The 14,735-nt window shown below is 42.1% G+C and overlaps 1 protein-coding gene across 2 annotated transcripts; it reads left to right on the forward strand.

The window, feature by feature from the left end:
• Positions 1 to 144: 144 nt before the first annotated feature.
• On the forward strand, positions 145 to 9,165 carry AAMDC (adipogenesis associated Mth938 domain containing). 2 transcript variants are annotated; one of them, XM_027899414.1, is made up of 4 exons: positions 145 to 196; positions 3,712 to 3,862; positions 7,051 to 7,146; positions 7,885 to 9,165. In XM_027899414.1, exons 2-4 carry the CDS (start codon positions 3,731 to 3,733, stop codon positions 8,023 to 8,025), a joined length of 369 nt encoding a protein of 122 aa, XP_027755215.1. In that variant the 5' UTR covers positions 145 to 196; positions 3,712 to 3,730; the 3' UTR covers positions 8,026 to 9,165. The 2 variants fall into 2 exon arrangements, with proteins under 2 accessions (XP_027755215.1, XP_027755216.1); XM_027899415.1 differs by lacking the exon at positions 145 to 196 and adding an exon at positions 197 to 297.
• The last annotated feature ends 5,570 nt before the right edge of the window (positions 9,166 to 14,735 follow it).

Genomic DNA, 14,735 nt, shown 5'->3' on the forward strand with positions numbered 1-14,735 from the left:
CGGCGCGGGGGAATGAAAACAAGGCGGGGCTGGGGCGGGGACGGACCGCAGGGCTGGCCAATCGGAGCGGGCGGGAGGGGCGGGAAGGGGGAGCGCTGGCCAATGAGAGATCGGTATCGAGGAGGCCCCGCCCCCGACCGCAGGGGCCGGGCGGAGGCGGTGCGCGCCGGGGCAGAGGGGTGGTGCGCGCGGGGCGGTGAGTGCGGCGCGTGAGGGAGCGCAGCGTGAGGGGCGGCGGGGAGGGACGGACCGGGACGGACCGGCTCCGGTCCTGGGCTGGCACTGCGCCTTGGCACGGCACTGGCCTGATCCCAGCCCCCATCCGGGGGCTGATCCGAGTCCGGGTCCCAGTCCTTGTGCCCCGTCGCGCAGTGCCATGTTTCGGGGGGTTCCAGAGCTGTGCCCTCCCTTCTCCCTTTCCCTACTCCTACCCCTGGGTTCTCTGTCCTCGCCTCCTTCTTCTCCCCACCTTGTTCCCAAAGTGCTGTCCCCACCTTCTCTTACCAGCACGCCCCTTTCCAGCGTGACCTCCCAGATTAACTCGCCTTGACCAGGCTTCCCGGCGAAGTGAAATTGTCGAATTCCCCGAATGTGTTTTCCTCCTTCATAAACTTGAGATCTTCCCTCTTCCTACACAGCTCGCTTAAATTTCTCCTGGCCTTTCTAACTTCCCTCTCTGCTGTTTTTAATCCTGACCTGGCTCTCCACCTGTTGTATCCCCTGGAATGGGAACTCTCTCACCTGTTCCCAGGCAGTGCTGAAGAACCACCTTGTCTTCTGACCCCTTACAGGAGTTTGTTCTGCCCAAAATTTCACATACAACAATTTACTCTATCACTTTTATCTTTCTTGGTCTCTGGTTGCCCTTTGGATTTTATGAAACATTTCTTTCCTTCTGCAGTGGATTTATATTATCTGGTGCACTGCCCTCGTTCACCTCTTATTCCATTTGTTGCTGCTGGGTGCTGCTCTGGAACAGAAGAGAGATGTGCTGGCAATCTTAAAATCCATCAGGTTGCCCAACTGTACTTCAGTCTCAAGTTTCTTCCATTTTGTTCTCAGCTACTTTTGTCTTCTGCCATCCTTAGCCACTGCTTCATTTCTCTCTTTCAGTAGAGTCTCCTGACATAAACTGGGATTTTGCCTCCTTTTAAGTTCTGCTTAAATGTTTTTAAACTCCCATGACTTTGCTTACAGAGCCCTGGACTATCTCTTCTCCTTATCTCTTTATGTTTGGACTACTGCAGTTTACAGAAATTGTTATTTTAGGTTGTACTTGCAAGTCATTTACTTCAAGATTTCTTTTATTTTGCTACTGTAAATCTTTATACTGTACACTTCTCACAGTCAATAATTTAAAAAAAATAATTTGTCTGAGAATTATTTTCCTACTCCTTTGTGATTGGACCATGCCCTCCATCAAAGGATGTCCAAAGTTCCTGTCAATAAGTTCATTCTTACTTATTCTGGTCTAAGCTGCTCGTATTTAGTTGAATGGCCTGCCCTAACCGATATTCTCTGGCAGTATTACAGGAAATAGTTTTAGATTACAAATCTGTATTTATGCCATGTAAGTTTTGTTTCTTCATTTCTTCTACATACTTATTTTTGTGCCCTTTGGAAAAGATGGAACCCTTGCTCTCCCATTTGCAGTTTGTGCCTGTTAGATTGCACAGTTCCAGCCTTGTAATACTATTTGGATTGGGGAAGCTGATATTCCTGATTGTTTTATCATTCATTCACCTGTGTCCAACCTCTAAGTTCTAATTCTACCATCTCCTCTCAAAAGTAGTACACTCAAAAATTATTTTGATTCTTCAGAGCCAGGTTCTGGGTGCTTTGTTCAGTGTTTACTCTTCGATTTCATTTTGTCAGGACTATTGCTGGTTATTTCTTCAGTTACAGTCTCCCTTCAGGCAAACTTTTGAAAAAAGAGTCCTGCAGGCCTTTGTTTGAATCCCTTGCATCATGGATGTGTGATGAGAGGATCTAAGATATATGAATCCAAGCAAGTTCCAGTCCCCCATAGCTTCTTGCCTGGCTTCCTGTTCAGCAATGCGTATGTGCCACAAATGTCACACAGGAGTGAAAAGGAAAAGAATTGCCCCTCATCCTGTGTGGGAAGCACCTCTGGCAAACTCAGTCCTGTGCTGGATCCAAAGCCTTTTTTCCTTCATGCTGCGTTTTAGGCGGATACTGAGACCTGCTCCTGGCAATCCAAGGGCAACGTGTCTAGCTGTGCTGTGTCTGTTGTAGCACGTGCAAGATGGGAAGGGAGGCTTCCAGAAGGACTGGTCATCCAAAGATTTCTCTTCTGCAAGGGCAGTGCCTTTAATCTGTGCCACCAGGGTTCCTATGGTGAATTTACAGAATTCAGTTCCTGGTGAATTTAAAAAACTAAAAGGTAAAGGATGAAAATCTTTGTATCTGGAAGGCTCTGTCAGAGAGATTTTCTGGATTAGCCAGAGGTGGAGCCTCTCTTTACTGCAGAAACTACTGATTTTCTTCATAATGCGGATTTCAGACGAGGTGAACTGGAAGGGAAGAAAGGTGACTCTACCCCTGAGATGTGTCAGTGGACTGCCATGCTAGTCCAACACACTTCCAGGGTATATCATCCCCCTGTGATTCCTCTGTTTCCCTCTACTGCCAGAATCGCACCAGCAATCGGACTGCGGTAACATGAGGGACTGTGAGGAGGGTGAAAGCTTCCATGGTGAGACAACACAGTATTTTGTGAGGCAGAGCCCCTGCCCTGGTGGTGCCCAGGAGTGCCTGTGACAGCAGATCCAAACACTGCTGCGGCACACACCAAAAAGCAGTTGGTCTATAGCGGCACCAATAAGGCTCTGTCTAGTTCCAGGCAACAGACATCAAAGAAAGATGCGTACCAGATTGCTGGATGCCACAGAAAAAAAGGAGGAAATAAGCAGAGATTTAGAAAACATGACTGAAGGGAAGTTTATTTGATCTAAATAAAGGAGGAAAAAAATACTGAGTGAAATCCTCGAGAAAACAAAAAAGTGGTGAAAAAGACAAAAATTAAGCTGTTCTACTTGTCCCCAACAGAAAGAATTAGAAATAATGGATTTAAGTTGAAACAATGAAGATTAAAGTTGCTGTTAGAGTGTATAAATGTTGTGGGAGACTTGCCCTCTGTCAGGAGGGACGGGGGAAAGAAGATTTGACCCCTTTACAGCCCTGGAAGTCCTGTTTGCTGTAGCAATATGGCAGTGCCACTGTTTGGTTCATGGCTTTTCTGTTGGGTTTGTTTGTTTGTTTGTTTGGCATTTCTTTTTAGCCTCACCACTTCAGCGAAGCAGCCTAAATAAACTAGTGTAGATCTCAGATATTTTAGGAAATTATTATTATCTTCATCGTACACTTTAGGGAGAAGATTAAAACCCAGATGTGAGAGGATATTCTGGCACTTGATCCCTGTTGATAGTTTTAAAAGTTGAACACTCAATACTTGTAGAGATTTAGCACGTAAAATGATTTGCCCAAAATCCTGCACAAAATCCCCAAGGGGACTGGTAATTCAACAAATCTACTGATCCTCAGTTCAAGTCTGTTGTCACAAAATCACGTGGATGAAGTCTATAATAGCGTTTCCTTCCTAGCTCCTTGGGGCAAGGACAGAATTTTCCGTTTTTATTAACATGCTGCATATGTTGGCCTGATGTTATATGTTAAATATCCTTTTTCCAGACTTTGTTTCAACTTTGTGATGTCTTCCCCTGAAATTGCTTCCCTTTCTTGGGGTCAGATGAAGGTGAAAGGCTGCTCTACAACATATAAGGACTGCAAAGTATGGCCGGGAGGAAGCCGGACATGGGATTGGCGAGAAACTGGGACTAATGTAAGTTCACTGTTTACTATCTGCATTTAAAACAGGACTCCGAGAACGGTCCAGAGAACAGTGTTAAAGTTCCAAACAGAAATTCAGCGAGTTGCCTTTTTCTGTCATCTAGCCATTTGACTTTTCCTGGGAAGAACTGAGTGTACGTTTCGGAGGTGACAGTGTGGAGAGGTCAGAGGGCTGCAGACGCACAGTGTCCTTCACGCAACAGGGTGTAGCAACCACTGCCATGAGTCCTCACAGCTGCCCTGACCAGACAACAATCACACACCTTAGAGCTTTCAAACAACATCCTGCATCTGGCTAAGAGGGCTCCTGTCGTAAGATGTCGGTAGCAACCTCTCTTCAGGCTGTCTAAACAAAAGTTGCCTTGAGTGTGATAGGAAAAGAAATCATGAGAAGTAAAAAAATCAAGAGTCACTGACCTTACATGTTTGGAAGAAAGCAATGCATGTGGTTTAGTTTATATCCTTTTCCTTGGGGTCCCTTGTACTTATTTCAGAGGAAAAATATGCAGATGCAGTGTCATACACGCTCGTTTCTGTGTGAAAAGCTCAGCCTGGCTAACCACACGGTGACTTCTCTTGGAAGCCTTATACTAAGTGCTTGCCCTTGTAAATTTTAAAGTTTATCTGTAAATGCAATCAGGATTTTATAAAAGTGCATGGAACAATGTGGATGTTCCAGATTTAGAAGCAGTATTGAATCTGTTGCATTAGGAACTCAATGTTGATAATTCTCCCCATATTAGGACTTGCACTGGGATAGACGATTGGCTGGAAAAAAAAGTTCCACGCTTTCAAAGCAAAAGTTAAAGCTCAGAAGAACTGTGTACTGACCAGGGCTTATACCCAGCACCTGCAGCTGCATCCACACAGAGGATACAGCTCTGTTGAATTCATTTTGACACAACTAGAGTGCAGAACCTTTGATTTCAGAATTTCAACTACAGTATTTGGGGGAACAGGACTTTTTTAAGCCATCAGAGCTCAATTTATGTGGAGTAGGTTTTTGCCAAGAGAAAGGTGGTGCTGTCGTGCAAAGATATCTGCACTTTGCAGAGAGAAAGGTATCTGTACCTGTAACCTTTTTAAATGTATTTCCTTTACGGTCTGATTATAAAAACCTAAGTTTGGACTGGATGTTCAGAGGATGGGGTCATGTGGTGAGAGTCACTGTTTGTTTGACAGTATTATTTTCCTGGTTCATATGCACAGGACTGGAGAAGCAGAACAGATAGCATAGCTCAAAAGTTCCCAGCTAGTTTCCAGCTCAGTCACACATTGATATTCATTCCAGCCACTGGAAAACTTTGGTTTCAAATTATAAGCACTTAAGGACATTTAAGAAGTTGTGCTTTCTTTTGGAAGTTTCTAACAACTGAATTTCTTAATGTGACAAGGTAAAATCTTTAAATCCATAAGTCTTTAGAGGAGTCCTCCTAATGAAACAAGAATGAACAAGTCAATGTTAAATTAAAATTGGAGGAGAAAAAATATAGTTGGGTTCTTTGGAAATGTAGGTTTTCTACCGTCCTTTTCATATAATCAGGAAGTAAAAAATATCTATTTAGAGTTTGTCACTTGTAAAGCTGCTGCTGTAGATCAGTCCTATCCTTGCAGCTATAAGGAGATAGGTGTTTGCTTTTAAAATGAATAGCAAACAACAGATATTAAGAATAGAACTAAACTTTTCTAAACTGCATCTCCAACTTGAGAAGAACTGTAAAACAATTGATCAGTAGGATTCAACAGGTGCATTTTCTGCCTGTTTTTTTATGGTGTACTACACTGTGCCTACTTTCTTTGAGCATGTTCTTCCTGAGGTAGATAGAACTGAGGTCTGGGAAACAAGCAGTGGTGGTCATGTCCCACACTCTAGTTGGAAATAAATTGCTTCCTTTCCTTCTCTGCTGTCACACTGCCATCTTGTATGGCATTCTCTCATCAGGAAAATTGTGTGACTGGCCCTGCAGGGTTCTGTAACTAAGCACTAATAGTCATATTAGACTAATGGTCATATGGTTTAGTTTAAGGTAGTCCTGTGAATGATTCTCGTGGATCGCTTCCAACTTGGGGTATTCTATGATTCTGTGAACTTGGAGAACCACAGAGGTGAATCATTTCTGTTACTGAAACTTTAGATACCAGTCAGGCTAAAGACTTTCTTGTGGAATAAGTTTAATGCATTCATTGGAAGTGGCACTCTACATGGAAGGCTTCCCTCACCTGCAGCTTCAGGAGATCATTCATTTCAGCTTGACAAGTCTTACTTGCTTCCTTACTTGAGTTTCTCTCTCTTGAAGCAGAGAAACTCATCTCAGACCTCTAAAAATCTTTAGAATTCTACTAAAAAAAAAGGGAGAGAAATAGTAGTTATGGTTTAAAATAGAAGTGCATGCCAAAGAGGGGGCAAATTCTAGCCACAGGTTGTAAACAGAAACTGAATCCAAGAGAGTTAATGTGACATAATAGTATTTCATATTAATATTGAAAGTGTATTTATGGATTCAAATACTAAAGTTTGCTAGGAGTAAATGGGTTTGCTGCTTTAAAAACTCAGTTGATGTATCATGAAAGTTCTTTCATTCTTTGAGGGGTTTGGTTTCAAATGTTCTTTTCTCAAAATAAAGAATAGTGCAGAAATGGAAGCTGTTAACTGAAACAAAGCTACCCAATACATTTCAGTCCTCTTTGGTAAATGAGATTTGCTGAGTAAACAAGAAAATAATTTAATCATTTTAATTATTTGAGGAGCTCTTTGTATTTAAAGTGAGTAGACTTTGGCTTGCCACGATCTTTCTTACAAAAAGACTTTGTTAATTTGAAATCAAATAGCAATATGTTGCTATTAATTGATTTCACTTTAACTTATTTAATATCTATAAAATGCCAGTAGTTACACATAAATGTCTTAAAAATGTTTAATGCATCTTTTTTTTTTTGACTGTTTAATAAGAAATTATAATATAGCCATCAATAGATTAACTATCATCCTTCATCTGCATATGAAATACACTTTTCAGGTTCTAGTGTTACCTCCTCTGTGTACGCAGAGAGGGTTGTGTTACATTTTGGTATGGCTAATTTACCCTGCTGCTCTGTGAGCAGTTTCAGAACACACAGACACAGCTTTCCTGGTTGATGCTGTCAGTACACAGACTATTATTTTCCTTCCCTGACACTTAGCATTCTCCAGGAGTGCAGCCCGCTGACCTTGAAGAAGTCGTCAAGAAGGGTGTTAAAACTGTGGTGATTGGCCGTGGCATGAGTGAGGCTTTGCAGGTAGGTTTTTGTTCTGTGAAAAGCATAAACTAGAACTGTTTGTTCTCCCTCTGATTAGAGAGGGAAAAAAAATTAAATTGAAGATGCTTCACTGAGAGGGAAGAAATTCAGGATTAGCATGACTGAGCTCCTGTCAGGAGTCCCTCTGGAAGATGCAGCATTTGAACTTCTCTGTATTAGTGTCAATGTCAAGCAGTAAACAGGTTTATGTTCTACTACAGGAGCAGCTGAAACAAGGAGAATTTTTCAGTATGTCATTAGTCCCCTTCTCTTGCGATAGGTGATAAAGTGGCTCTCTAGCCTGCTGTAAATACTTTGATAATTCGGCATTTTTGTTACTAATGTGCCAGGGTGTCATTTCAGCAGATAAACCAGCTACAGGAAGCTCAAAAGTGCTGAACTTTACCTGGTGAGAAGGAACTCTTCGGCTTTCTGGTGGGATGAATAAGACTTTATTTAGATTAAATACCTTTAGCTCCAATTCTATTTGTTTTTGCAAGAAAGGACTGCATTTTAAGGTGTGCTAAGGAGATATATGAGGTGTGAATATAAAAGTAGCTTTATTGAAGAGAAAAAATGAAATCAATCTTAGAAATATCAGAGCATATTATCATTTTGGCTATTACCAGTTACTTAGGTGGTGCTTAACAAATGGCATCAGTGTTCTTCTTCAAGCCTTCCAGTGTAAGGGGAAAAGAATCTAACACTTGCTTTTCCCATTTCCTTTTCTCTTCTGAGGTTCCAGCATCCACTGTGGACTATCTGAAGAAGAACGGGATTGATGTGCTGGTCTTGCAAACGGAGAAGGCCGTGGCAGAGTACAACACCTTGGCTGCTCAGGGTGTCAGAGTGGGGGGAGTCTTCCACTCAACCTGCTGAAGCCTTACAGCTCATCCCGCCTCCCCTGACCGCAGCCAAATCACGGACACACCTATGCTGAATCAAATTACAGTCAACTTATGTGCCAAGGCATTTGTGCGCTGACAGTCTCAAATGCAAGGACAGTTCATTAGTTCAGGATTTAAACAAATTGAGAGCTCACAAAATGGGGCTGGGAATTAATTTATTTAATTACAGAATAATTTCCGTATATTCTTAAGATTGGCCTAACCTTCCTCTGAAGGCTGTCCGTAGTCTACTTACTTAACTTTTCTCCTATTGACTAAATCAGAAGATTATATTTTGCATACTTTTATTAGAAAATGTCCCAAAATTACATTATTGGCTGTTGGAATGCAACCATAAGATAGTTGATGAGCACAGTCAAGTGGTAGATCTGAAGCAGTAAAGAAGCACTTTACCACCACTGGATAAAGAAGTTAAAAATAAAACAAAATTAAAAAGTAAACCCAGAATATGCAACTTTGCCTCCTGCTGGTGACTTCAGTCAGGATATTTGCTCATTCATGAACATCGCATAATGTAACACTTAAATTTTACACATTGATCCTGAAAAAGAGGAAAACGTGTCTACAGGGTATAAACATAAAATGTGGACCCTAAAGAATGTTCTTATTAATTGCCAGTTCTGAGGATTGAGTTGTCCAATATATATCTATTCAGAAGTTCCTACGTGCTTAAAATCACCTGAGAGATGTGTTACAAAATCTGAGTTTGCAGCAGCATAAAACATTGATCTTTAGGAAATCAGTCTAAATTGCTGCTAGCGAGGTGCTGCTGGCAAGGTGGGGTTGGATGTGGGAATTATTACTGGTTGTCATTATCTGATGGTTTAAATGCTGCGCCAACAAGCATATTGTTACACTGAAAATTTAAAAAGTTCTCTTGGTTGCTGTTCTTGGTGGGCTTCTATTAATATTATATTAGTATTACCAGTTACAAGTTGCCTATTGTAGATCTTTTTTCTCACCAGGCTCACTGTTTCTTGTTCTGTGCATATTAATTCTGTGTGTATTAATGAAAGTACAAAGACGACGCTGTACAAGCCCTGAGGCACTTGGTGCTACCCAGGCAGTAGCAGAGAGGCTTAGATTGATATGAGAACACAATGACCCCCCCCCCCCCCGAGATGCACAAAATGCCATGTTCTTTTTCTGTTTATTTGCTGTAGTAATAATTTAAAACCTTTTATGCCATAAAATACAATGTGGCTCAGTAGTAAAGGGAAAGGGAGTACTTGAAAGTTTTATCTTGCAATCTCCTAATTACAGCAATGTTTTCTGTTAGTGTAGCTGTATTTGAGGCAAAATCTTATCTAACCCAGCAGGAACTGCCTTTCCAGCTGCATCTGTGTTCTCTGACGCAGCAGCTGGTAAAATGTTCACTGTAGCTACTATGATATTTTTCTGGATAACTTGCCTGGCGTGAAGTAGAAGGTGAACCACTGACCCAGAAGGCTGTGGTCATCCCAAGGGAACGCCAGCAGAACAAGTTCCTACCAACCCACAGAGTGTGAAGATATTTTGCATTAAATGTTGTTATCTTGTTGCGAGGGTGGTTGACATTTGATTGTGGTCATATATTTGTGTTATTTTGTGGGCAGCCTCAAATAGGAAGAGGCTTTGTAAGGCTTTGGCTGAGAGGACAGTGCAGTACTTAAAAAACCGTAATGCGAATTACACTGTTAGGAGAACTTAAGCAAACACCTTATCTTTCTCCTCCAGGTTATTTTTTTTTAATATATTTTCACGTTAATGTGGCACATTAATGGTGATGCCACTTCACCAAAACTGCCCAGCCCAGGTCCTGTATTTGAGAAAAACTGTGGGTTCCTCACACTGCTGCTGCTACACGATTCATCCTCCCAAAAGGCATGTGAGGAGCCAAGCCCATATTGCATTGCTAGGTGACTTTCAGAGGTGAGCCCTACCCAGCTTTGTGCTGCAGCCTCTCAATTCTTCCCTTCATTTGGCAACTGGTAGGATACAGAAGATTCCACTTCAAAACAGGGAGCTGCAGTGTGCAAAGAAGTGGATTTCTGTTTTTAAAGGTAAATGCTAAATTTCACCACCATCAGTACAAAATTTCAGAGTCAACAAGGAGATTATCTGCTGCAAGTCTTTTCCATCCCTGTCTTCTGTTGCTGCTTTCGTCACAGCTTCCTGAGTCAGCGTTGTCAGTTCCCACAAAGGCGGCTACTCCACTTGGGCTGCTCCAGTCCCTGAAAGCCCGATTTCCTTCTTGGTGCCTGAAAATGCTTTGCTACATGGTGGAAACAGCTGGGACTGATTCATCAAAAAAATTCCACCAAAGCTCAAACCAGTGTCTTTGTTAAATTGCTGCTTTCAGCTAGAGCCATAAATAATTCGTTAAAATTACGGGCTCATCGCCCAAATCATGGGAATGCACTTTTATAGTGCAGGATTTCTCGCATACGCCACTGCTCTGCCTCCCACCAGGAAAACTATTTCCCAGTAGGCAGTGAACTCCCACCCTGACACTGAAATTAAAGCCGAGCTGCGGCTGGGCTGGGAGCCAGGAAGATTCCACCCCAGCTGCTCTGCCGACGAGCGGGTCAGTCCCCAGCCCTTATCTTTGTGCAGCAGCATGTGCGAGCTGGCAGCCAGGACAAACAGGCTGTAAAGAGGCTCGCTGGCACACCGAATGCAACATGACCAGCATTCTTAAGGGACATCAGGCAGGATTTGTGCAAAGCTTGGCATTCAAGAGCCTTCAAACTTTGTTTTGTTGGAGTCCCACTAATATTGCATTAGCTAACTGTAAAGTAAAAAGCCTTTCTACATTCCTGGTGCCTGCTACTAAGAATAAAATGGAAGATTCAAGTGAAATAAAATGAAAAAAGTGATTGTAACTTAGGCAAGTGAAACAGGATTCCACAGGAAATCCATTTCTATCAGCTGGAACCTAAGGTGACCTGTACTGTGCATTGCAGAGTGCAAGTCTTATGAAGAGCAGCTGAGGAAGCTGGGACTGTTCAGGCTGGAAGAGGCTCGGGGGGACCCTGTCTCTCTCTACAACAGCCTGAAAGGAGGCTGTAGCCTGTGGGGGGTCAGTCTCTTCCCCCAGATAACAAAGGATAAGAGGAAGCAGCCTCAAGTCGCACCAGGGGAGGTTTAGATTAATTATTAGGAAAAGTTTCTTTCCCAAAAGAGTTGTCAAGCATTGGAACAGGCTGCCCAGGGAAGCGGGTGGAGCTGCCACCCCTGGAAGTGTTCCAAAGATGTGTGGATGTGGCATTTGGGGACATGGCTTAAAGGTGGGCTTGGCAATGCTATGTTAACAGTTGGACTCGATGATCTTAGCGGTCTTTTCCAACCCAAATGATTCAGTGATGTCATACAGTCCCTATTTAAATACATGCCCTGTTCTTTTGTCTTCCCAAGAACTTGCTTTGTACTTTTTGCAGTGAGTGTACCTGCCCACTTAGGTCTTTCGTACTTTTTAAAAAATAAGGGAGGTGAAAGCCACACCAGGTCCAAGTTAACATCTCATAGGCTTCAACTTTGTTCCCAATACATTTATGCATTGTTTTAAGAGCTCTTGACTCGGTAATTGCATTAATTTCCTTGCAAATTGGCCTAATGAATTTCTGTGGACTTGAGCAATCTAAATACGAATTTCCCATTAAAAGCATTCAGAGTTGGGCCTCCCCACACACAGATGCCATGTGTAATTAAATCCAGAAAGTTAATGGTGAACAGGACAAGACATTTTCACACCACTAAGCTACACCTCTTTCACATGATGCCAGCCTTTTCCTCGCTCTGCCGGATTCCTGACCCTCTTCCCTTACCTCTAACCAGGAGGTACAGTGCAGAGGGGAGAGCTGTTTGAACATGGTTAGTTTTTAGCAAATTATTTGCCCTTCCTTTGTAGATTGCTCAATCTCCCTGTGGCAGCAGCTGTACTGGCACCACGTTCCTACCCTTGGAGCCATCTGAGAGAACAGAATCTCCCTGTACTTGACTGATTGTGATCTGAAGTCCTCTGTTCCCTCTTCAACAGAGACGAAAGATGCAAATTATCTTTGTGCATGAGTACAGCCCTTTGTTTTTCTTTTCATTCTGAGATCAATCATCTTATAGGCTATTGCAGCACAGAAGCCCAAAAATTATGCAAAATAAAGGACAGTTGGTGAATGGATAGAAATGCTTCTGAGATGACACGAGGTCTTGCAGCTCCACAGAGAGCGTGAACTCTGGTATTTTTGAGAGGAGAAAAACCTAGGGATGGGAAGAAAGAGCCAACATCTAGATTTAAACAACTCCAGTAACACGTGCTTTTTATACAAATTTCCTTTCAGATTTCCCATATATTGGAACATGGCGTGAAATGGTCAATCCCAAGCCCAAATACAGGCTGAGTAGGGAAGCTCTTTTCCACAGCCCTTCAGTATTTGATTCCCATGGGTAATACAGAAGGCAATTGATCTTTGCCCAATATGTTACGGGGAAGGAGCTCAAGGACAGCATGAGGGGGGAAAAATAGTAGAAATTTGATCCATTGCTTAGAAAAAGAGAGAAAGATGCCAAAATTTTGATACTTAAAATAAATGCTGTGCCTACCACAGCATCCATTACGGCCTGGAGCATATGGACACCTTTAAATTAGAAACTTTATTGGGATGACAAACTGCAGAAACACTGGTGAAGTGCAAAAATGAGAGGAAGAAAAAAGAAAAAGTCTCAAATGAGCTCGCTCAACTCGTCAATTATCTGCCCAGACAGTTTCCTAACGAGAGACACATCAACCCTGTCTGCTGGGAACTGAACTGAGGATGCCAAAGTCAAGTCAGACACTGACAACTCAGCTGTCAGAGGTGCAGGAGATTTTCAAAGCAGTGCCCTAAAGGTGAAACACCAAAAACCAGTTTGTAAGAGCAGAAGCACTAAGAAAGGATATTTAATGCAAGAATATCTAAAGCAGCAGCAAAGGTTAATGGCTATGAGCCTTTGCGCTACAACACGTCAGTGTTAAAAAATTAAAATCACCAAAAATGTGCAGTAATCGTATTAGTCAAGTACCATGCAGGCATCCATGTTCTGTCATACAATAAAGAGGAAACAGAATAGCACGAGTTCTCCAATTTTATTGCAGGAAAGCACATAAGGGGTTATTATTTACACTAATCTCTGCACAACTGGAAAGTATTTCTTCACTGTTTACTCTTTTGTTTACTTGCTAAAAATACACCTTTTTTTTAAAAAAAAAAACACCCGATTTATGAACACAGGTGGCATTTGGCTGCTGCACTAGAATGTTTCACACATTAAGTCCTCCTTGAAAATCATACCAAAGGATTGCTGCAAATCATAGGAAGTTCCTCAGTCTGCTAAGCCTGGCACACAGAAGCAATGCACAGACACACTTCCTGACAGGAATGCCAGATGGATCACGTTTTAACTAAGTTCTTATTCCTCTGTACTCCCAGCTCACCTCCAGAAGTGAACACTGACAAGTTGCCTACTGCTGCTTAACTGAGCACATTCAGCTACTTCAGCTGATCTGAAAGACTTCTGAGTACCAAAAGTGCTGCTGAATTGAAAAACATAGATTTTTTTTTTTTCATCCTGCGAAGTATTGTTTCAGGCTGGGATTACCACACAGAAACAGATCCTGTAAAACTTAGTGGGATGTTGTTAGGAATTTTTCAACTGGTACTTGATCATGTTGTTCCTCAAGACGTACAAATGTGCAATAGGAGAGCTGGGTTACATCTCAGAGATGGAGATCTTCAACTCCATTTCATGTAAACAAACAAAAGCCGTAACAAACTGCTCTGTTCCTGTAACTCAGCTAAATTCCATGTCCTGATGACTGAAGTTCTGCTGCTGGCACGAACAGGTTCCTCCTCCTCCTGCACCATGAACAACCTGTGCCCTCCCCAAAACTGTACCAGCTTCAGTACAGCTGTAGAAGATGTGAAACAGCTCTGGATTTAGCCTACGGCAATTGGCAATTTCCCTCTGAGGTGCAGTTCCCACACAAAAACAACAGTACTTTAAAATATTTTTTTTTACTAAGAAATTAGGTACCAGTGCTCAAATGCAAGTTTTAGACATTAAAAAAAAAAACAACCCAAAATGAAAAAAAACCCTACAAAACAAACCAAAAAAAGAGACCAAAACCAAACCAACAAACCTCCACAAAACCCTGAACTCCTCAGCTTGAGAGTACTCTAAAAATAACATTGATTTCCATGTCCAAGCATTTACATAGTAAATACAGAGCAGAAATTTTTGATACATAAAAACTGAAGATATGACCCAGTGAAATTACTACTGGAATGCTGATTGAGAACTGTCCTGTTTTTGTTGAGTCAATATAAAAAGATCCGCGTTTTCTTGAAATCACTCTTAACTAGCTGAGCAACTCCTGCATTTGTCTGCTGCTGAGGAGACCAACTGTTCTTCACCAATTTTATTTTGATGTCTGTTTTGGCTTGGTTTGTTCTTCTGGACAGAGCATCTTGTTTTCTCGTAACCCAACTCAGCAATCCCATAAATAGGTTTCTTTTAGCAACAGACTTCACCGCCTGGCAGGTTTGGGCATTATATACACCTTGACAGGTTTGCTGAAGGGTATGGTCCCCTCTATGCCATTTTCAGACGGCGGGAGAGCCTCCAAGCTCTCATTCCAGGTAGATTTAGGAATTCTAGCAGATGCCT

Source organism: Empidonax traillii, unplaced genomic scaffold (genome assembly GCF_003031625.1).
Source record: "Empidonax traillii isolate 1590-97213 ecotype Southwest subspecies unplaced genomic scaffold, ASM303162v1 scaffold665:size397641, whole genome shotgun sequence".
Lineage (NCBI taxonomy): Eukaryota > Metazoa > Chordata > Aves > Passeriformes > Tyrannidae > Empidonax > Empidonax traillii.

Coding starts and splice junctions, on each gene's coding strand:
- AAMDC (XM_027899414.1), top strand. CDS start 3,731: ATGTCTTCCCCTGAAATTGCTTCCCTTTCTTGGGGTCAGATGAAGGTG. Junction 3,863..7,050: donor GGCGAGAAACTGGGACTAAT/GTAAGTTCACTG, acceptor CCTGACACTTAG/CATTCTCCAGGAGTGCAGCC. Junction 7,147..7,884: donor GCATGAGTGAGGCTTTGCAG/GTAGGTTTTTGT, acceptor TTCTCTTCTGAG/GTTCCAGCATCCACTGTGGA.